This window comes from Pelophylax lessonae (assembly GCF_965119305.1).
Source record: "Pelophylax lessonae genome assembly, chromosome: 5".
Lineage (NCBI taxonomy): Eukaryota > Metazoa > Chordata > Amphibia > Anura > Ranidae > Pelophylax > Pelophylax lessonae.
The window spans coordinates 516,289,588-516,314,642 of NC_138772.1; the positions used below are offsets into that span (position 1 = coordinate 516,289,588).

A 25,055-nucleotide genomic window follows, 5' to 3' on the forward strand; every position below is an offset into this window, starting at 1 on the left:
ATTCCGGTTAGAAGAGCAACATGACAGCCAAGCAGCTGGCCTTTTCACAAGGATATCAGCAAGGGCAGCCCATGCATTTCTCCAACGAAAGGTTAATTTCATGGGGCAAGTAGCCAACCCTTAATTATTATTTATTATTTTTATTATTTTATTATATTATTATTATATATTTTTTAGATTATATTTTTTAGATTATTATTTTTTTATTTTATTATTTTTTATATTTTATTTTATATTTTATTTTATATTATTTTATTATATATTATTTTATTATATTTTTACTATTTTATTATATTTTATTTTATTATTATTGTTTTATATTATTATTATTATATACAGTTTGCCAACAGTTTGCTCAGCGCTTTACAATGTTAGGGAAAACAGTACAGTTACAATAAAATTCAATACAGGAGGAATAAAAGGGCCCTGCTCATTAGAACTTACAATCTATAAGGTTTTAGTGGTAAAGAAAGTCAAAGCTCCATTAAAACCCAATGATTAGATACTCCCATGTTTCTGTAACCACACAGCTGGGATTCACACTAAGCTTGATACTACAATGTTATTTGATGATGAAAACTTAAATATCTTTATTTCTAGATGTTATAACAGAAAAACTGATCCTAATTTTCAACTACCTTTGAAAGATTTCAGACAAACCTATGAGTGAATATAATTTTAAACTGATAAGAGGCATGGAGGAGCTCAGCTATGAGAAAAGATTAGAGGAACTGAATTTATTCTCTCTTGAGAAGAGGAGATTAAGGTGAGATATGATCAACATATATAAATACATAGGGGTCCATATAGTGAACTTGGGTTTGAGTTGTTCACTTTGAGGTCATCACAGAGGACAAGGGGGCACTCTTTACGTCTAGAGGAAAACAGATTTCGTCTCCAAATACGGAAAGGTTTCTTCACCATAAGAGCTGTGAAAATGTGGAATAGACTCCCTCCAGAGGTGGTTCTGGCTAGCTCACTAGATTGCTTTAAAAAAGGCCTGGATTCTTTCCTAGCTGTACATAATATAAATGGGCAATAACATTTTTTTTAGGTAAAGTTGATCCAGGGAATATCTGATTGCCTCTCGGAGGGATCAGGAAGGAATTTTTTTCCCCTGCTGTAGCAAATTGGATCATGCTTAGCTGGGGTTTTTCGCCTTCCTCTGTATCAACAGCGGGTATAGGATTGTGTATATGGGATTGTATGGTTGGGTTTTCAATACTGTTTTATTTTTTTTATTTTTTTATGGTTGAACCGGGTAGACTTGTGTCTTTTTTCAACCTTACTAACTATGTATTTGAAAGATAAATCCAAGTACAAGGAGGGCTGATAGGCAAAGTGTTGGGAATCCCTCCTCTGAGCGTTTGAACTGGGTCACAGAGAGAAGGCTATTGAGCCTAATATATAAATGCAATGGTTAACAGAAAAATACTGATAGAAGCAGTGAGGTCCATCAGAAGTGGTTGGAAGTTGGGAGCATTGAGAAACACTAGAAACTGATGGAAGGGCAAAACTGGCAACGCTATGGTTGACAATAGGGGCAAGAAGCTGAGAGACACTAGAATGGGGTAGAAGAGCAAAACTGGTAACACCATGGCTGCCAATAATTGCATGAAGCTGATGGAAGCAGTGAAAGTCAGTGGGAAGAGATACAAGGGTAAACAGAAACAGTGATTGCCAACATAATGGGAAATAGTTCTAAAGGGAACAGAGAGAGCTGATAGAAAGCATGAAATATTCAGCTAAGCATTAAAAAGAGTAAGTACTATGACACTCTACCAGATGCTGCTACCACTTCCGCTATCGAAGAAGTGAAGCTTCACCGATCTGGGTGGCTTCAATGCCATAGAAACAAATAAGTTGCTCTCTAGGCATCCTCTGTGTGTCAAAAGCCTAAGGACTGATAAGAGAGGGCAAGAGGTGATAGGGACAGTTAGCACTAATAGATATTGACTCTTGGGCAGATAGAACTGTGTAGTCAAAGCTAAATAGTGCCAAGGATACGTTTTTGAGTAGAAGTAAAAAAGGAACTCACTACTGCACATTAGTCATTCCACAAGTGAAAAGGATGCTGGGGAAATGCAAGTTATTTACAAAACCTCAAAATTGAGCTGGCCATTTACACATCTGTGTATATGCGGAAATGCAAGTTATTTACAAAACCTCAAAATTGAGCTGGCCATTTACACCTCTGTGTATATGCGGAAATGCAAGTTATTTACAAAACCTCAAAATTGAGCTGGCCATTTACACATCTGTGTATATGCAGGCTGAACAAAAAAAATGTAACATGTTCCTCTATTCACGTTAAACAGTGTGGATGGAGGCATCTCCCACTGTGGCTATTGTATTATGACAGCCAGCACCACAGCTTCTTTATTTTTCCTATCAAAATATGACAAATGGACAGGTGTGCGGACAGGACCATCAATAGATAGAATTTCATTCAGTTCTTTAGGAACCGCCTGAAATGCATTCCATGCATTGGTCACCTTGAAGCAAGGAGGACATTTACTAATAGTCCTACCATGTAAAAAAGGCACTCAGCCAGAAGCCTTTTCTGCTTTCCAGAAGGTTAGTTGTATAAGTTTCCCAAAGAGCAATGCATGTCTCTGCATTTCTACTCTCTCTCTGGACTAATTTACCAAATTAAGAAAAATTTAATTACATTTTTTGTCAACAGAACTTACCTATTGTCAGATAAGCTGTTTTCACATTTCCAGATGTTTCACTTTTAATCACGTCTTCAATGTTTTTGCCATGCAGCTGGAAAAGAAAAGGGACCACAGAGTTATTTAATATACAACTAAATAGGCTGTGCTAAGTTAGGAACAATTTAGAAGATATACAGTAAGTATGGGAATTAGCTGCTGGCACATATATGCTGGAATAGTAACATATAAACAACAGAAATAGCAAACGAAGTGCAGCGCTAATGCATTAGGTACGTGACGTCGTCATTGATGACGAAACACGTTCAAAGGAGTTGTGACGCGCGACGTCATCGCGTACCGGGACGTGGCGGACATCATTTTGGTTGGAAACAATCGGTTTCCATGCTTGACCCACTCTGTTAACAAAGGAGTGCAATATTTTTAACTTAATAAAGTATTTTATTGGAACATACAACATTATATGCCCCTTCATGTGCCTTTGCAACTGATGAGACTGGGAACGCTGCTGAGGGCAGCCGATTAACATCCCATTAAGGAGAAGTCGGAAACCTAATCCAGTGATACCATTCCAGGATTGTTTTGACAGTGCTCGATTGACCTTCCTTGGTGAAGGTCAACAGTAAGGGGTAAGAAGCAGTGTGAATGGGTGTTGGTGATGTTTCTTTTGGATACCCCTTTCTTCTGTTTCACCAGTTACCTCTACACAGCGTTTATGTGTGAACTTATTATGACATCAAATGGACTGACACATGCATAAGCGAGCGCTGCACTTTGTTTGTTACAAAGTTATTTAAAGTGACTGTCACTATTTGAAAAGGCTAACACTTACCCCTCCCAATGTCCCACACAGATTTTGGCTTGTACTTCTGGCACTTTCTAGACATGAGTGTTGTGTTCTGTGAATTGCCAAATGGATGGGGTGGAGACATGACTCCAGTGTGGTTGTCTATGAGACTTACAGCACTTGTCTAGACTGGGATGAAGTAAAGTGGGAACTGTTCTATTCTGGACAATCTAAAGATCTCTTTTACATTCCTTGGATGAAAACCTGCAGAAAATTACTTTACAGCAGAGGTAAGGATATAACATATCTATAGCACCGTCCTAGGTAGGTACTAGAAGATACAGTATAGTTTTAGGTATTTCTGCTTACCAGAGAGATTTCCAGGTAAATTTATATTGTTCTCAGTTTACCAGGAAGCAGGATCCATTGGTAGAGTCTGCTCATGGTGCTCAGGTGTGGCTCAGCTAGTTTGAAATGTTTTACACTGGTCCAATAGCGAGGCATATTGGACAGGGGGAGGAAACCTGACAAGTGAGGGCACAGGCATTATTACAGCCCCGGTGATTGGTGAGGAAAGTGCCTCTGTGCATGCTGGGATACTGTATAAATAACAAGGGCACATGGGCTTGGGGTCTTTCAGCTGGAGAGCAGGGTTCCAGAGGTAGGGGGGTGGCTGTGGAGGGGGATGGCTGTCCCTCCTCTGTAGAACCTGCCATGCGGCCTCAGGTGGTCAACTTGAGGGCCTGAGAATCAGAGAGGAGCAGAACCCAGATGTCCTGCAGAGCTGACTGGAAGGGAGACACTGGAAAGGATCTGATTCTGCCTACAGCGAGTACAGATCTGTGTCATGGGGCCTGTCCTGAGAGGGCCATCCCTTCAGCTAGAAGAGTCAGTGGATGGGTGTCAATCAAGGGGATGCTAGAGAGTGTTCTGAAGAGAAAGTAGTTGCATCAAGTCTGCTGCTGAAGAGAGCAAGAAGCTTTAAAGTAGAGGTACAGGGCTGAAGTCCACTCTCTGCTGGCTTCACAGAAGTCGGTCCAGGCACCGCGTTATCACAATGGAAATTGGGATCTGCCAGTCGGCATCTCTCCGCCCTGCCCCTTCACAGCCCAGGGCTTCAATGAGCAAGGAGGGGGAAGAGCAGAGAGTTGAGACTGACAGTCAGCAGCTTGGTGTTCGATCTCTCGGGTTCTCGGTGCAGAGCTGCCTTGGGACGGATGCTGCATCCACTTAGATAAGTAAAAATTAAAAAAGAAACCCAAACTTCTCTTTTAATTCTTCCATACATGTGTCAGTATGGTTAGAGCAGTGTGTCTGCTTCCACAAATAACCTGGTGAGGCCAAGTGAGAGTTGTTCTTATCTTCTATGAATAGTTGAGTTGGAGTATCCCACTATTCTCTTCTCCCATCCAAGTTCCACAATAAATATAAAACCAAATCCCCTGGACTGTTTATTGAGTAAAGAGCAAACGGGAGTAAGGAAAGATGTTTGAAAAATCCCCTAGTGATTATCTGCAGGTAATCAGAGGGGAACCCAACAGTGGCGGCCGAAGAAAGATTTACAAAAAAAAAAATGTAAATTTTTCGCCCACTAGGGGCGCCGGACTCAGTGCTGGGTATGGGGGGGGTGGGGTTTTTGACCCCACCCTCGGCCAGCAGAGGCGCCGATTGGCGCTCTTCAGGGGGTCATCGGGGCGCAGAGCAATGCGCCCCGACACTCCCCACATTTCTGATGTCTGGGCTGAGATTGGTCCAGACTCCAGCCATCCATGATGATATATATAATGATATCTGCACACTCTGGTCTGGGCCTGGCCTGGGTAACTTGATAAATCTTGCACCGTGACCTGCCTGTACCTACCTGTTCTCGCCTGGCCTGGGTCCATCCATCAATGATGATAATGATATCTGCACACTCTGGTCTGGGCCCGGCCTGGGTAACTTGATAAATCTTGCACCGTGACCTGCCTGTACCTACCTGTTCTGGCCTGGCCTGGGTCCATCCATCCATTATGCCTGTACATTGACCTGTGCCATCATGCCTGTACATTGACCTGTGCCATCATGCCTGTACATTGGCCTGTGCCATCATGCCTGTACATTGACCTGTGCCATGCCTATACCATCACCTGTGCCATGCCTATACCCTCATCTGTGCCATGCCTGTGCCATGCCTGTACCATGACCTCAAAGTCACGCAATTTTTTTACCGCGTTTTTTGCCGCGAAGCAATACCTATTACATTTTTCTTTTTGCGCCCCCCCCAAAATTTTTGAGCACCAGCCGCCACTGGAACCCAAGAGGTCATCACACTGCAAGCCCTACGGGGACAGTGCTATATATTAAAAGATAGTAAAATTAAATTACCCTGCCCATAGTTGGGTTTTAAATTAAAAAGTGGTGTCGCTTTGCATTGCAAACTATTTTACCCAGAAGTGCAAAGAATAAAACATTTAAGCCTTTTTGTTAGAACATACAATGGGTGGACAGGTGGTTACTCAATACTTACAATCTCATATGCTTTAAATGTGGCTCTAAGCTGCATGTAGTTCCTTGTTGCCAAGACAACATTGAACTCTGATTCGTCCGTACCCCATCGAGCCTGTCCAGCCTAATAAAACAAACAAGATGTTAACAGAGAAATAATAAACACATTCCATTTCTATTTGTCCAATTGCGTCACATCCTCGGACATTCAGATTAAAGCGGAGTCCCGGCCTCGAGGGTCAAATTTAGATAAAAATACCCCCGGGACAGTCAGGGCTATAGTACATTCCACAATGGATAGCCTCTGAACTGTCCCAGGTCGCACTTACCTTTTAGAAGAAATACTTACCGTTAAAATTTCTTCTCCAGCGCTGCCATCTCAGGTTTGGGAAGCTGAAGCCAGCATGTCCTCTTCGATGACGTCGGAGTCCAAGAATGCACTGCACCGGCCCTGCTCGTCACTTCCGGTGCAGGCACAGCATCCCTGCACAGCTTCTGGGCATGCCCAGAAGCTGTTTAGCAGGGAATGACGTGCCTGCACCGGAACTGACGAGCGGGGCTGGTGCAGGCGCATTGACTCCTGGGAGCGATGACGCTCAGCTCCCAGGAGTCATCGCAAGCCGGAAAAGAGGGTGCGGGCCGCGGACGCAGAAGGAGGAAGTGGAAGGAAGGTGAGTATATTTTCTTCAATTACAAGGTAAGTGACCAGAAAAAAAAATCAGGAGCATCCATTTCTTTTTTAGGTGGCACTCAGCAAGCGGATGGCCCAAAATCGATTTTTTCGATTTTGAGGCCGGAACTCCGCTTTAATATATTTCCAAGGAAATGTAGTGCACAATAAATTAGATAAGCTCAGTTGCTTTTTTTAAAGATGATTACCTATAATAATGATAAATGTTTGTCTTTATAACAAAGGGTAACCTATAGATCTAGAAAATGACAACAGAGTGAATATTTAACCACCTATTTCTGACACTTGTTGATTACAAGGTAAAATAATTTTTTTTGCTAGAAAATTACTTAGAAGCCCCAAAAATTATATATATATATATATATATATATATATATATATATACATATATATATATATATATACATACATATATATAAATATATATATATACATGCACATATATATATATATATACATACACACACATATATATATACATATATATATATATATATATATATATATATATATATTTTAGCAGAGACCCTAGAGAATAAAATGGAGATTGTTGCAATGTTTTTTATCACACCGTATTTTCGCAGTGGTCTTCCAAACGCAATTTTTTGGGACTAAAAAATAAGAAAACAGTAAAGTTAGCCCAATTTTTTTCTATAATGTGAAAGATAATATTGTAAATAGATACCCAACATGTCATGCTTCAAAATTGTGCACGCTCATGGAATGGCGACAAACATTGGTACTTAAAAATCCCCATAGGTGACATTTTAAAAATTTCTACAGGTTACTAGCTTAGAGTTACAGAGAAGGTCTGGTGCTCAAATTATTGCTCTCGCTGTAACGATCGCAGTGATACCTCACATGTGTGGATTGAACACCGTTTACATATGTGGGCGGGACTTGCGTTTGTGTTCGCTTCTGCGCGAGGTAACAGGGACGGGGCACTTTGATTTTTTTTTTCCTATTTATTTTATCTATTATTATTTTTTTTTTTTAAATGTTTTGATCATTTTTATTCCTATTACAAGGAATGTAAACATCCCTTGTAATAGAAATAAGCATGACAGAACCTCTTTATTGTGAGATCTGGGGTCAAAAAGACCTCAAACCTCACATCTACACTAAAAAAATAAAAATAAATATATAGATAAAATTTTGAATCCGCTGTTGGGACCACCCTTATCTGAAAGAGGACCGCCCGCCCAGTAAAAAAATACCAGGGTTATAGCAGCTATCTGCTGCCATAACCCCGGTATTTAATGTCAACGTACCGATGTATAACTGTGGCTGGTGGTCCGGAAGTGGTTAAGGATACACTGTCATTGACTTAAAATATTGCAGGTAAAAGTACAAAAAAATCCACAAATTGCAACATTTTCCGTTCCATAGGTTATTTTTTATTGACTTGCAACATGCATTTCAACTTGTTAGCAAGTGAGGGGGAATACTAAAGAGTAGGGGTAAGCAACTGGTCCATTGTAATCTATTGGTCAATTGTCATGCAATGGGTTGATCACATTACTTTCTAATGATCTCTATGTTTACTATTGACCCAAGAACTCTGCATTACTTACTGCTGACATCTAAACTATATATTACATATTGTACTTCTAACCCCTGCACAGTGTATTACAAACTACTGACCTCTGCACTCTGCATTACTTACTCCTGACCCCTGTATGCTGCATTGCCTACTGTTGACTTTTGAACTCTGTGTTACATACTTATAACCCCTACACTGTGTGTTACATACTACTGACTTCTGTCAGGGATACAGATACAGAGTAGAAGGGAAAAATGCACTCACCACTGCACATTAGTCATTCCACAAATGAAAAGAATGCTGGGGAAATGCCATTATTTACAAAACCTTAAAATTAAGCTGACCATACACATATGTGTGTTTCCGGGCCAAACTAAAAAAATGTAACAGATTTCTCTATTCACGTTAAACAGCATGGGTGGACAAATCTCTTACTGTGGCTATTGTATTATGACAGCCAGAACCACAGACTGTAAAAAAAACAAATAGAGACTGCATCTGATTGGATACAGACACAGTTCAGCCAACAAATATCCGCCCAGCTCCTTCAATTTTTCAATTAAAATATGCCAAATGGACAGGTGTGGTCAGGGCCAACCATAGACTGATTTGCAATCATACTATTGGCCTCTGAACTTTGCATTACTTACTATTGGCTCCTTCACTTTGCTTTACATAGACTGAGCTCTGAATTCTGTGTTATTTGCTATTGACCCCTGTACTCTGCATTTCATACTACTGACCTCTGAACTCTGCATTACTTACTCCTGATCCCTGCACTCTGCATTGCCTACAGCTCACCTCTGTACTCTGAATTACTTATTACTGACTTCTACATGCTGTATTATCTACTATACTGGACTCTCAGCCCTGCTTTACTAACTCCTGACCCCTTCAGTCTGCATTACTTACTGCTGACCTCTGCACTCTGCATTACATACTATTGACCTCTGAACTCTGTATTACTTACTCCTGATCCCTGCACTCTGCATTGCCTACGGCTGATCTCTGTACTCTGCACTACTTAATATTGAATTATAAATGCTGTTATCTACTATACTAGACTCTCAGCCCTGCGTTACTAACTCCTGACCCCTGCAGTCTGCATTACTTACTGCTGACCCCTGCATTCTGAATTACTGCATACTACTGACCTCTGGACTCTCTGTTCGTTACTAACTTACTGACTCCAGAAAAAAAAGTGTTCTCGTTTCTGTCTCTGTTGCTTTTTGAGATTCTCCCTTACTTCCTGTCTGGTAAAACATTGTCAGCAGGACTGGAAGTGAGGCACAGATAGCAGTAAACACTGACATGGGTTCTAACCTGACAAGAGATCTAACCTTCTCACCCTTCCTCATTCTTTCCAAAACTAAAAATAATAATAAACCTATATTTTAACCTTTTCACTGGCAGTGCTGTTTTTTGAATTTTTTTTGCACAAGTTAAAAAATCATATTAAAATCAGGCGATCAGAATGTAGTACACGAGTGGCCAGCTTCATCAGGGATTCAACCCCTGATGAAGTCATGTGAAGGTGACGACACGCGTCGGGCAGCTGATAGATACCGGAAGTGTTGCCGGAGGACAAGCCGGCCGCTCGTGTACTACATTCTGATCGCCTGATTTTAATATGTGAGTGTATATATTTGTTTGGGATAAAAACGATTTTAAATACTACACTATTGGAGCCTTCCTCACTCCTTGCCCACCTTCCTTCGAGACATCCCCTAGGATCACCCATCCACGGTAGGATTGAGAAGGAACCCTGCTTTTACCAGCTACTATTGGGAGCCCTGGGAATACCGAAGAGACATCTGAAAGATCGAGATTCCACGGACTTGTTATTTCCTTGGGATTCTTATGCTGTTACCTTACAGCTGTAAGGTAAGAATGTAGCACAGCCAGATTTATCACGGACCAATTCTAATCTACCCATCAGTCACCCATTCTCTAAACCTTTTTGCTATCTGCCTTACTAGGCTATTTACTGGACAGAGACTGTATTTGCTCACATTATTTATTTGGCTGTCTTTTTGAAGATCCTTTATCACGTTTATACAACCTGCATTGTTGAATATTTCCTACCTGAGTATTTTACTATATTTTATTTATTTATATTATTCATCTTGTTGTACAACCAGTATTGATTCATCACTATTAAGGATTTTTTTGAATATCACCTAATATTTTATTAATTTGCCACACCTTGCATTAATAACTTCATTTTCAATAACTTATTTAATTTCTGAAGTTTAATGCAACATCTTTGTTATATTCACCATTGTTTCAACAGTATTGATTTATCACATATTCTATCACTTGGTATTTTATCACCTCGGTATCACAATTCAGTTTTAACAATTCATATTTCAAATGTATTTATTATTGAAGAATAGAGCAAAACCTTTCCTTTATTTATCACTGATTTACTTGACATAGGAATCTGCCATTATGGTGTAGGCAGCAATTCAATACGTTTTATCATCTTAGAGCTTGATACTCTCCCCCTGTTGTTTAAAGCCTAAAGATAAGTCAACGACCTCACCCCACCCCACTCCCAATTTTCTGAAATTAGAGACCCTTGAGAAACGAATGGTAGTGGTTCCAACTTTTTCTTAGGACACAGGTATATTGAAACGCATATTTGTAGTAAAAAAAAAAAAATAGGTTCTATTTTAGTGCATACAATATTTTACCCAATGGTGTTGTAAAATTTCAAAGATGAGGTTTTGACAGTTTGACAGCTCCATCCTGCATAGACAGAAGATGCAGAGGCTGTACCTCACAAAGCATGGTGCACAAGGCTGGTGCTTTTCCTTCCTCACCCTGGCCCTGATAGAAAGTATTGTACACATTTCACTCTTAAAGACTCTGATGCCTATCCTGAAGAGTTGGATTCCTCATAATACGTTGCTATAACATAAGAGCTCAAGGTGTGTTTTCTTTTTAGTTAAAGAGGAAGTAAACTCTTCCTTTTTTTCCCCCTGCAAAGTAAGTGCATAATGTGCTAGTATGCATCGCACACTAGCACATTATGTGACACTTACCTGTAACAAAGCCCGCGTTGTCCCTGCTGCCGGCCGCATCCATCTTCACCCGTCTTCCTTCCGGGTCTGCGGACTCCGGCTGTATTACTGGCCGGAGCCGCGTGACGTCACTCCCAGTCCCGGCACAGGGCTCTAAAGAAACGGCACGGGCAGCCGTTTCTTCAGAGCGCATGTGCCGATGATGTCATCAGCTGCATGCAATGTAAATATCTCCTAAACAGTGCAAGTTTAGGAGATATTTACAGCACCTATGGGTAAGCCTTATTTTAGGCTTACCTATAGGTAAAAGTCATCAAAGTGGGTTTACAACCACTTTAACATGACACCCTTCATGGTTTTGACTAAGCCATATGATGTTAGCAACATTCGGACAATGTGACAATCTCAATGGGGGAAAATATCATGCTGGATATCTATACTGATATGGACTGGGTAATGTGTTGGGAATGAAAGAATGCCACATCGTTTGATGGAACTGAAAATTATCAACCTACAAAGGGCTGAATTCAAAGACAGCCCGAAATTTAAAGTGAAAAAACGATGCAGCAGGCTCGTCCATTATGCTGAAATTTCATTGCAAAAACTCAAAATGGTACTCAGTAGTTTGTATGGCCCCCAAGTGCTTGTATGCATGCCTGACAGTGTCAGGGCATGCTCCTAATGAGATGATGGATGGTGTCCTGGGGTATTTCCTCCCAGATCTTGACCAGGGCATCACTGAGCTTCTGAACAGACTGAGGTCCAACCTGGCGGTGGCGGATGGACTGAGACATAATGTTCCAGAGGTGTTCTATTGGATTTAGGTCAGGCGAGCATGGAGGCCATTCAATGGTATCAATTCCTTCATTCTCCAGGAACTGGCTGCATACTCTCGCCACATGAGGCATTGTTGTACACCAGGAGGAACCCAGGACCCACTGCACCATCATAGGGTCTGACAATGGGTCCAAAGATTTCATCCCAATACCTAATGGCAGTCAGGGTGCCATTGTGTAGCCTGTAGAGGTCTGTGCGTCCCTCCATGGATATACCTCCCCAGACCATCACTGACCCACCACCAAACCAGTTCATGCTGAACAATGTTACAGGCAGCATAATGTTCTCCATGGCTTTTCAAAACCCTTTCACATCTGTCACATGTGCTCTCATCTGTCAAAAATACAGGGCACCAGTGGTGGACCTGCCAATTCTGGTGTTCAATGGCAAATGCCAATCAAGCTCCACGGTGCCGGGCAGTGAGCGCAGGGCCCATTAGAGGATGTTGGGCCCTCAGGCCACCTTCATGAAGTCTGTTTCTGATTGTTTGGTCAGAAACATTCACACTAGTGGCCTGCTGGGGATCATTTTGTAGGGATCCTTGCACAAAGGAGCAGATACCAGTCCTGCTGATGGGTAATGGACCTTCTACGGCCTTGTCCAGCTCTCCTAGAGTAACTGCCTGCCTCTTTGAATCTCATCCATGCTCTTGAGACTCTGCTTGGAGACACAGCAAGCCTTCTGGCAATGGCACATATTGATGTGCCATCCTGGAGGAGTTGGACTGCCTGTGGGTCCTATAGGGTCCAGGTATCGCCTCATGCTCCCAGTAGTGACACTGACCCTAGCCAAATGCAAAACTAGTGGAAAAACAGTCAGGAAAGATGAGTAGGGAAAAAAATGTCAGTGGCCTTGACCTGTAAAACCATTTCTGTTTTTGAGGTTGTCTCATTGTTGCCCATCTAGTGCACCTGTTGTTAATTTCATTAACACCAAAGCAGCTGAAACTGATTAACAACCCCCTCTGCTACTTAACTGACCAGATCAATATCGCAGGAGTTTAATTGGATTGATGCTACACTCTAATTAAAAAGTGTTCCTTAATTTTTTTGAGCAGTGTTTATCTGCACAGCTATATTGTTCCTGCTTCAGCCTTTCCCCAATTTAAAAAAAGTTGACAGAAAATAAGGTTTCCCTGAAGTCTCACTGACATTATTATTATCGAAATATTTTCTAAAATTGCAGCCTTCCCCACTTTCACTGATTCTGTTTTTTCTTGTTCTACTGCTTTGTACTGAGCAAATAGATCACAAGAGAGCAAATGAAAAAGGTCATAGTGATAATGCATTGCTTTATGCTCCAACAAATGGAATGCTCTTATCTGTGCAAAATTCAATATGTGCATCGGTTTCTTTATCTGCTTTCTTTAATTTAGGTACAAATTCCACTGTGTGTCCCTTTGGACGTTGGAAGCTACATTAGAGGCCCTCCACATTACCCAAGTTTAATGACCACCACTACTTTGGATGACTATTATTCTAACTCCAGCTTTACCTCGTCAGTTTCTCTTTGATAAGTGCGTCTAATCCTGATTAAACAATAACATTGTACTCACACTCAACATTGGTGTTCATTGTACTCAATTTCTCCTCGCCCCTGTGTGCCCCAAACCCTCTGCTCTTTAATGGGGCTGCTTAAAGTGTACCTACAGTCAAAACTTTATTTTTTTAAGTTTTGGATATATTAACCACTTAAGCCCCGGAAGATTTTACCCCCTTCCTGACCAGGGGGTATTTTGTGATTCGGCACTGCGTGACTTTAACGGACAATTGCGCGGTCGTGCAACGCTGTACCTAAACTAATTTGATGTCCTTTTTTTCCCACAAACAGAGCTTTCTTTTGGTGGTATTTGATCACCTGTGCGATTTTTTGATCATGCGCTATAAACAAAAAAGGGCGACAATTTAGCAAAAATAACAACATTTTTCAAATTTTTTTATATGAAATTCCCAAAAAAAAAAAATGTAAAAATCAAATTTTTTTTAACATTTTAGGCCAATTTGTTTTATGCTACATATGTTTGTTAAAAAAAATCGCAAAAAGCGTATTTTGATTGGTTTGCGCAAAAGTTATTGCGTTTACTAACTAAGGGAAAGATTTTTGTCATTTTTGTTGTTTTTTTTTTTAACGCGTAATGGCGGCGATCGGACCCTTGACTGACATTTTTGACACTTTTGGGGTTACCAGTGACATTACTACAGTAATCAGTGCTATACATATGCACTGTTACTGTAAAATGACACTGGCAGTGAAGGGGTTAACTTTATTTGAGAGGGAGGGGTTACAGTATGTGTGTCCCTAGGGGCGTGATTCTTACTGTAATTGTTCTACATAGTAGAACCGTATGATCACTATTCTTACACAGGGGAGAATGACAGGCAGCTTGTTTACATTAGCTGCCTGCCTTTCTCCCGCTGTCACGGACGATCGCGAGTGCCCGACGGACATCGGGTCCGCCGGGCACACGTACGGGGGGGTCTGTGACTGAGCAGGAGCGTGCCTCCGGTGGCGCGCGCTCGCTCCCCAGAGCCTCACAGGCTAGTGAAGTACCCATACGTCACTTTGCCTGTGAGGGGCTGACTGCCGCAGTATATGTACTTGCGGCAGTCGGCAAGTGGTTAATACAGGATTAAAACCTCTCTCAGGTTTTTATTGATGTGTGCTTCAGCTAAGAAGATTTACCAATTCTATTTGCCCTGCTGACTATTTTCACTGGGACTAGAAGTAATGGGAAATTTTGAGTTGTCATTACAAAACAGAAATAGAAGTGTAGCACCCTCCTAGGTAGGTGCTAGGTAAAAGCATCTATTGCTCCTTCTGCTTATCAGGGGAGCCTGATCTATTGGGTTGCCTGTTGCATGTCTCCAGGTGTGATTCACTAGGTCTGAGGGAGTGTCCCCACTGCATCCAATGAGGGAGCTTGTTGGACAGTGGAGGAAACCCGCCAGTGACACATTGGCTTCTGTGGGAGTCCCAGTGGAAAGGCATTCTTGCAATGCATCCTGGGATTGCTCATAAAAGCAGAGGGGACATGTGACAGGGCATCTTTGGTGGGAAGCAGAGTCCCAGGAGTAGGCTGACGGCTGTCTCTCCTCCTGCAGTGTTTGAGGAAGGTGGTCTTAGGCGGTCGGCCTAGTGAACCAGGTGTGGAGTTGAGCTGCAGAGGATCCAGTGGAGCTGACGGTGGAGCTGCTGGCAGAGTCTTCTGGAAAAACTGTGTCCGTGAGTACTAGGAGATTTGCCAAAGGGTCTGCCCAGAAAGGGGGACCACTCCAATGAAGTCAGGGGATCAGGGAGCCAGCTCACACAAAGTGTTACATTAAAGGGGGTGCCGTGTAGAACCCTAAAGAATAGGGAAAAAGGGGGTGCCAAGTAGGGCCCTAAAGAGCAATTTACAGAGTAGTACAGTTCATCAAGTTCCTCTTCACTGCAGTGACAAGGTGAAGCAGCAGCCTTGCCGCATTCAGCTAGATCTAGGCGTCCCAGCAAATTGTGCATAGTTGTTCAAGTTGGAGTATCCGACTCATCCCTTCTCCTATCCAAGTTCTCAAATAAAACAACAAAAAAAAACAAAACCCCTAGACTGTTTTCTGACTGAACCAAGCACTTTGAAAATGCTAAACTGTTATGTTGTTTCTATGGGAAACCCAGGGGAATCCATAACCAGCAGCTCCCATGGGAGTAGTGCTACATAAGGTAAGTCTTCGAATGGGGACACTTGTTCAGCTGACATCTGTCCAAGATGTGATTTCCTCACTTTGGAGAGAATCCCTTTCACTTCCTGTCTATGGGACAGGAAGTAAAGAGAAATCTCCTAATGGGACACAGATGGCAAAAATATCAGACAGGTGCCTACTCCATCCAAAAAAAAAAAAAGGCTTTGGCTTGAGATACACTTTAATTTCTGAGCTGTGTGATGACTACAATCACTTAACCCGTGAATGCCTGACTCTGCTATTGAGGATGTACACCCTAATCCTCTGGACAATAGGGGGGAGGATCATCAAATTGCTTTGACCACATGTAATTTGTGTGAGGGAGGAACAAAGCATCAGTCAAATAGATAAACTTTGCCTTGCTAGGTACAATTTCACAATACCTCCACCCCACCCCCACCATTGTGGCAATCACAGTGCCTTTTGGGACATGTAGTCCGGCAGCAAATGTTACTACTGTGTTTGATTCACTCCTTCTGCTGAAGCTGCAAAGGTGGCAATCACAGTGCCTTTTGGGACATGTAGTCCGGCAGCAAATGTTACTACTGTGTTTGATTCCCTTCTTCTGCTGAAGCTGCATAGGTGGATGATGGCGTTATCTAAGTCATGTGACCATCACAATGAAATTATTTTAAAAGTATTTAGAGGCAAAAAAAGCAAAAGAATACAAACAGGTAAACAACAAACTAGATTGCTTGATCAGTATATTTTTAGAAGTGTATCTATAAATGGTATACAGTCATAGTGTGACGTTGTCATTTCAAAGATATTAAGGTAATACTTACTTCATATAACCTTTGGGCATCCTCGCCAGCACGTTTTTCATTAATTTCTAGACCTTCATCCCGATTTGCCTACCAAGAAATAAAATGGACAATTATAAAAGGATTGTTTTTGTCCCTTCCATGTTGCTATTAGCCTCAATTAAATTTCTGTTTACTTGTCAATTATAAGTAAGGTTCATGGACAATGCACCATTATACTGTATATAAGTTGGCAAACATTCATTTTAAAAAAGAAAAAGAGGTGCCTGTAGTCCATTCATAATCTGTAAGCCAGCCAGGATAGCTGTAGTGAACCAATCCACCCAACCCCATTTGTTGAGAACATCCCCCAGCTTACTTGGTTGTAATGAGGAACATGTATTAAAAACACAGCCACTGTAGGTTGTCGCTCACCAGTCAGTAATACTAGGAAGCTTAGTGGAGAATCAAACCTGTCTTGGAAGTTTCAAGGTGAGTAGCCTGCAGTAGAGGAGACACCATCTCTGATAGTCTGTGTCTCCTACCTTCCTTCTGTTTCAGTGCTGGAGACTCTGTCGTGATTCTTTGCATGGCTGTGCTGCACACTTTTTGGTTCCTTCCTTCAACCCAATGTCACTACTGTGTCCTGTACTGGCGTAAGTGTCAGAGAAAGAAGCCGCGTTTCCCAGCTTATAGAAAATGATTGGGAGGCTTTACAGTCCCCTGAGTCCCTTCTACTACAAGGCTGGTAGCCAAGAGTAAATAGGTGAATAAACGTCTGACTGCTATAGTGGCCAGGTGCTTGTCTACATGCCGGCGCTGCTACCACCTTGATATTTATGGCAGCATTAAGGTTGAAGTGTACCTGTACATACTTTCCTGTGCTCTCTTATCCTATATGATATAATGGGTACGTTTTTTTTCCCTTTGCCACTATAGGGTCACTTTGCCTACTTTCACTTTGTTGAGCACTGGTCTTTCCCCCAGTCATATTTCAGTACCCCAAACTAGCTGACTTTTCATCAGTTGGAGCCCATATCCAGCACACACAAATCGGACCATCCCCTATATCCCTCATACTCACCAGTTTCTCCTCCAGAGACTCAGTCTGCATTCACACACTCCTTCCACAAAATTGCATTCTAAAGACTGTTCATAACTCCCCACAACCACCGGTCCCATAGATATTGGTCTTTGAGCCTTTGTACACAAAGCCAGAAAGTTCAGTACTCAGTGACCCCTGCACACAATGCCTACTATCATACCCTCCACACACCACTTCTGGACATACCATCCCCATCATACCCTTTGCACTCCTCTCCTATAATTACTACCCACTGTCATACCCTCTGCACTCCTCTCCTTTAATTACTACCCACTGTCATACCCTCTGCACTCCTCTCCTTTAATTACTACCCCCGTCATACCTCTGCACTTCTCTTCTGTACCTAATACCCCCTTTCATGCCCTCTGCACTGCTCTTTTGTACATACTGCCCAATTTCATACTCTCCACACTCATCTCCTGTACCTACTGCCCCCTGTCATGCCCCTCTGCACTACTCCCCTGTATACATTGCCCACTGTCATACCCTCCACACTCCTCTCCTGTACATAGTGCTCACTGGCATACCCTCCACACTCCTCTCCTGTACATAGTGCTCACTGTCATGCCCTTGACACTTCTCTCCTGTACATACCGCTCACTGTCATACCCTCCACATTCATCTCCTATACATAGTGCTCACTGTCATACCCTTCACACTCCTCTCCTGTACATACTGCCCACTTTCATACCCTCCACACTCCTTTCCTGTGCATAATGCCCACTGTAATACCCCCCATACTTCTCCCCTGTACATACTGCTCACTGTTATACCCGCCATACTCCTCTCCTGTAGATACTGTCCCACTGTCATATCCAAAACACGCCTTTCATGTACATACGGCCCACTGTCATACCCTCCACACTCCTCTCCTGTACATACTGCTCACTGTCATACCCTCCACAATCCTCTCCTGTACATACTGCCCTCTGTCACACCCTCCACACTCCTTTCATGTACATACTGCCCACTGTCATACCCTCCACAATCCTCTCCTGTACATACTGCTTACTGTCATACCCTCCACACTCCTCTCCTGTACATACTGCTCACTGTCATACCCTCCACACTCCTCTCCTGTACATACTACCCCACTGTCATATCCTTCATACTCCTTTCATGTACATACTGCCCACTGTCATACCCTCCACAATCCTCTCCTGTACATACTGCCCTCTGTTATACCCTCCATACTCCTCTCCTGTACATACTGTCCACTGTCATACCCTCCATGCTGTTCTCCTACACTTGCTGTCTACTGTTATACCCTGTGCATCCTTTTGCTCTCCTGCAAATACTGCCTGCTAAAACACTTCTTTAGCATTAATTGATATATACCCAATGTTTCCTGTTCTGTACCGGGAAAACTTTTGCCACTATGTGCCAGTGATGGGCCAATCATCAAGCACCAGCACCACTACATGGGAGAAAAGGGTGTCACATACTTTTCTATAAAATACATTTCTTTCACCCTGGGTGGCTGAATGCTGCACAGGGGGTATAAAGAAAAGGGGAGTATGTACAAACAGATAGGGGAGCATTAAAGAGAGTCTGAAAAGATCCCAAAAGACTTTGTGTTGCAGAGGCATACACTATCAATAAAAACATTAGTTTACTGGATTAAGACATTATAACTAAGTGTTTTAACCTTCCCTAAATTGTTTTGCTAGCCAATGTAACAATATGATTTCATTTTAATCTCTCTGTATTAACCCCCACATACACCATGTACTTTTAATGGCCCATTCTTATATCTAGACTATATATTATGTATCTGTTGTGTGGAAGATGGTGATTAGTTACAAAATGCATAAATATGGTGTTTTATTCCAATAAATAACCCTTTTTTGAAGACAACAATTCTCTTTACTTTTCTCTCCTACATGAAAACCTAATGATAGCAGGTGTCTCTTTATAGCGGAGTTCCACTCAGAAGTGGAACTTCCACTTTAAGTGGTCCCGGCCCCCTGACATGCCACATTTTGCATGTCATTTTTTTGGGGGGGTACCTAGCTTTGACAGGTACCCGCTCCCACTTCCGCTCGGGCCGCCTAGGCGGCTTGGGCAGAAATTCTCCTCTCCTCCTCCCTCCCTGCAATCTTCTGGGAAACGTCACAGGTCCTAGAAGATTGCCTGGCCAGTCACGACGCGCAGTGCGACTCGCACATGTGTAGTGCGCACCCAGGTGTGAAGCCGCAAACTGTCACAGCCAGGTGCCCACACTAGAGATGCTGATGCCGCGGGGGGAGAAGACGGAGAGAACCGAGGCTCCCCCCAGCTGAATCGCTGGACTGTGGGACATGTGAGTGTATGTTTATTAAACTTTTTGTAGCTGCTGACTTTTAATAAACACAAAAGCCAGTGGAACTCCGCTTTAACATAAAGCATTTTGGGATGTTTTCAAACACTTCCTTCACTTTTGCATCAATCATCCCATACAAAGTCCAAGTAGAGAGACCAAGGTTTGGTTCTCTCCATTGGGGACCACAAACAAAGGCAAAGGTCTGCTTAGAGACAGATATATTCTCCACAGGCTTGAAGTCAGGTTGTGTACCACTCCAATGGTTTATTGCAACTTACCCATATGTAAAGCATCCTATACTGGACTCTCCTGTCTCTTCCCGCTATTTTTTTACTTTACTTTTTTTTTTGAGAGTGAAAAACCTATGGTAAATAAAGAAATCCCGTTGCCTAAATTGCAAGAAATAGAAACTGATAGTGGTAGGTTTCCTTTATTCATTTGGTCATTTTTATGATCAATAGCTTGTTCAAAAGTGGGTGACATTACTAGACAAGTAGAGACCCACCTAACCATCCTGGATCTCACAGGGCTCAATACTGGCGTCTAGGTCTAGTGGCGTGTGCCAGAATGCATATTCCATTACTCATTACCAGACCTATGTCAACTTTATTGGTGGGATAATCTTCTGCCACGGGTTCCTGCATAGTGCAAATGCTGATGTGACTTGTAGAAGCAGGTAGCCATGGTGTTGTGCTGCATATCATCTGCACACCGCTCTTTCTCAAGGTTTCATTTGCATTTTATACAGGGGCGTAACTACAGGGGTTGCAGGGGTTGCAATTGCAACCGGGCCCCATGCTCCAGGGGGCCTGTGCGGCTCCCCTGTACACCTGGATAGGGCTGTGGGTGCAGCATGTAGAGAAATCACTGTCCTCCTTTCTCCTCCTGTAGCTGCAGGAGGAAAATGGAGGAGATTGGTTCCTCTGTATGCTGCCCCCGCCACTCCTTCTGTCCAGTTCATTTGTGTTCTGCTGTCTCTGGGCCCCTGTGTGCTCCCCTGGTCCCCCCCAACTGTGCTCCCTCCCCTCTCCTGCCGGCTGCTGCAGGGGATGTGTCACAATAGAGAACCAGGAAGGGGTCAGTAAATATGTAATTTACCAGCTCCTTCCTTTTCTGAATGGACAGAGTCATAGTCAGTAACATTGTAAAAAAATAAAATAAAGTGATAAAAAATAATACAATTAAAATACCAAAAAATAAAAACTACTGACACCAGTGGGTGAACTTCCAGGATTGCAAAGGTAACACTTGCAACTGGGCCCTGGCATTCCACCACCATGGGGAGGCCCCAAGATGGCAGGTAGGGGGCCCAGTGCAGAACTTGTGAAAGGGTCCCGCTGCGGGACCGTAATAAAGGGCCCCAGGATCAGTGGGAAGAGCCCCAGGCTTAAAGGGAAGGGCCCCGGGCAGGGGTCTGGGGGGCCCTTCATGGTTTCTTGCACCGGGGCCCTGAAGGTTCTAGTTACGCCTCTGATTTTATACCCCATTTCACTGTACAGAAAGAACTCTAAGAATTCAGCAAGAGCAGTTCACAGAGTTCACAGCAAATTTAGTTACAAAAACATTCAATTTACATCACTACAGTTATACGTTCCCCAGTGCGCATTTACCGTCTCTGCGAAACAGTGACATTGCCGACAAATGTAACCACAGCTATTTTAGGTATTGAGACTGAAATCCTGAGAGTAAAGGAAAGGAAATATCCCTTATAATACAGGCAAAGGGACCTGACTCATCTGTCTGGAGGGATGTTTTTAATAGAATTTCTTTCCCTATTCTTGTCTTTATTGAGATTGTCAATGATACAAACCACAGAATAATATTTTCAGGTAAAACAAGCTGCAAAATACTGCACAAACAGTTTGTGTTTAAAGGGAAATTGCAATGGTTTGTATTTTATTTTATGATTAAACATGTATATAATAGTGATCGACCAATATCGTTTTTTCATTGCAGATACTTTGGTCATCTCGTATTGGTATCGGCCGATATTGGCCGATATTTTCATACATTTAAAAAATATATATATTTTTTAAATTTTTTTTTACTTCACAGGCACTCTTGTGGAGGGATCTGGGGGTCTAAAAGACCCCAAACCCCTCCTCTGCACTTAAAAGCATTAAAAATGCCAAGTTTGGCTGTTTTGAATGCTGTCATTTTTTAAAAATTTGGCGCCAGTACCGGAAGTGATGTCATGACATCACTTCTGTGTTTTTACATGGAGACCTGATCAGAGCCGAATGCGGGTTGATCAGGTCTTTGGCGGCCGTGTAGGCTGGTTGCCCCGGTCTCCCAGTGGGACGGGTGACCCGGGCGAGCCGTGGAAGGCAGCGGGAGGGGGGGGGGGGGCTTCTCAGCCACATCAGTTGTCATTACAAGACAGCAGACCATAGGCTATGGACGCCGGTACCGGGGTGATGCCTCTAGCTGCAGGCATCACTCCGGTACAGCACTTTCCGAAATATCGGCAATATCGGTTACCTTGGTGGCCGATTCCGATATATCGGGAGAAGTGCATATCAGCCCTCGATATATCGGCTTTGCCGATAATCTGTCGATCCCTAGTATATAACTGTTATGCTTACATACAGTATATTTTTTCATAACCAGTAGAAAATCTTTGTTAGAAATAACAAATTAATACAAAGTGCTTCAATGTCACTGTGTCTGTAGAGTGTACTGGACTTTTTAGTAAGAAGGACCAGCACAAGCTTATCATTTTCTGACTGCCCCTGATTTGGGGCTGTATGAGCCAGAGGAGGGAGGTGTCCCATCTCTGAGTCATTAAGCTATGTGTGAGCTAAAAAGTCTTATCAAGTTGCATTAATAATTTCCCAATTTTCCTTTGGGATTAATAAATTATTCTGTATTAAACCCCATCTCAGGGAAATCTGAACATTCTACCATGCAATTGCGCTATGCCCACATTAGAAGGGTTAACTGCTTGTTTCTGTCTAGGTGTCAAACACAAGGCCCGCGGGCCGAATCCAGCCCTCCAGGCCATTTTATGTGGCCCTCACACCTCTCCTGTAGCTGCAGGAGAGCTCCAGTCCTCCTCTAGACCTTATACTTTCTGCTTTCCAGTAATGCCTCCAGCTTCTTCCCAGCAGCACCACAAGGTAAGAGAGGTGCACTGTGATGTAAGGGAGGGTGGGGGACTCAACTTCTGATGTTGGAGAGGCTCTTGACGTCTTATGTAAGGGTAGGGGATGCTCTTGACATCTAGTCTTACAGATACAACCGGCCCTTTCGAGGGCAATCATAATGCTGATGCGGCCCGTGATTAAATTGAGTTTGACACCTCTGGTCTAGGGAATGGTAAAATATTTCACTAACCTGATCCTCTGCTCTCTCGGCAGACTGCGCTCCCCCATCCTGGACTGTCCCTTTGTGTCATCAGGTCAAATGCAGGACTATGGTCATTGCATTGGTCTTGATGACGTAAGGACCTTAGATCGCTGGAGCATGGGAGAGAAGACACTCTGGGCACTGAAGCAGCATGGGTGTTTGGAAAGTAACCCTACGTTCACATCTATGCATTTTTTTAGTGCATTTTGCAGTTTGCAGAGACGCACTACAGTCCATATAACATGGTTTCCTATGGTACACGTTCACATCTATGAGTTTTTCAGCCGGTGGGTTTTCAGCCGGGACTTTCTTTCCCACAGTAGATTGCATTTTGCGTGTAATAGACTTCAATCAGGGGCTGACTGCTAACTTTCGGCCCAAAGGGCAAGTAGAAACCAGAGGCCCATGGAGCAGCGATTCAGCCCCCCTCCCACTCTCACTCTTCCCGGCCTCCTCCTGACCCCCATTCCAGGCTGAAGCTCCGCTCCAGGTACTCTCTACCCACCGGCCGAATCCAGGTTCTTGACCTGGTCAGCAGGGGGCAGTTGGAGGGAGCTGGGACAGCTCGGTCAGGGCTGCCTGGGGGAGGAGAGTCCCCAGTGGGGCATGGAACTGGCCTCTGTTCAGACACAGTTTACACCATCCATGCTGGGAGAGAGGCCTGCGCTCTGTCCTTGTCTTCATCCCACACTCAGTAGGTCAGCAGTGGGGACTTTTTACTTCTCTTTACCAGGAATCCTTTAGGCATGTCTGTGGCAGAAGCAGTGCAGCCTTTTTAAGGAGCATTATAGTGACCAGGGGGGCAATTACTCCCCTGCCCCCAGCCCAGTCCTCCCCTGACTTGAGTGGACCTGCACCAAAAACCAAAGTGATCTGTTTTTACATGCGTTTTTCATGTGTTTTTTTTCTCTTAACCACACTGTGTATAGCTGTCTTCCCAACCCGCTCCTCAGCAACCAGCTATACACATCGTGTTAAAGAGAAACAAAAACTGCATGCAAACGCGGGTTTAAAAACGCAAAATGCAAAACAAAACTTACCGGCATCAAGCACAGCCGCATACATGTAAACCTAGACTAAATCTTCTTCTCCATGACACCTAGACCTAAATGAGTAATTAACCCTTGCAGTGGGGGTGCAGCCTCCACTGCAAGGTGAAATTGTCAAGTTTCCTGGAAGTTGGGCTTTAACCTTCCTAGCGGTATTCCCGAGCGTGACTCGGGGTTAGATTTTAGAGCCAAAAGCGCTAACCCCGAGCCACACTCAGGGTAGCGCTAGGAAGATCGCTGGATCCTGGTAGAGGTTTTACTTACCTTTTCTCCGGGATCCATTGAAGAATGCGGGCGGTATGCCGCGGCGGAGCTTCCTCCCGATTGTCTGCGAGCCCCGACTTCCGTCTCCGGCGATGTGACGTCCACCGGGGGGTGGAACCGGCGGCAAATTCAAATGTAAAGCACACCAAACACACTGATATCATTCAAAATTAAAAAAAATCACATTACATTGCCCCCCAGTGCCCTTTCCTGCAGTTTTACTGTACTTTTTATGTAAATATATGTATATATATATATATATATATACATATACACATATATATATATATATAAATATATATACGTAATTCTTGTGTATGAGCAGCCCAAACCAACTGTATACATTATATATATATATATATATATATATATATATATATATATATATATATTATATGTATACATAATATATATATATATATATATATATATATATTAAATGTATACAGTTGGTTTGGGCTGCTCATTCACAAGAATTACAT

The 25,055-nt window shown here is 42.9% G+C and overlaps 1 protein-coding gene across 1 annotated transcript in view; it reads right to left on the minus strand.

Moving 5' to 3' along the window:
• ANXA13 (annexin A13) overlaps positions 1-25,055 on the minus strand; it is a 66,400-nt gene that overhangs the window by 9,451 nt on the left and 31,894 nt on the right. Inside the window, exons 7-9 of the mRNA XM_082257943.1 lie at positions 16,548-16,616; positions 5,972-6,073; positions 2,694-2,769 (exon numbers count right to left, since the gene is read on the minus strand). Coding sequence (XP_082114069.1) covers positions 2,694-2,769; positions 5,972-6,073; positions 16,548-16,616 — 247 coding nt within the window. The remainder of the gene's footprint in view (positions 1-2,693; positions 2,770-5,971; positions 6,074-16,547; positions 16,617-25,055) is intronic.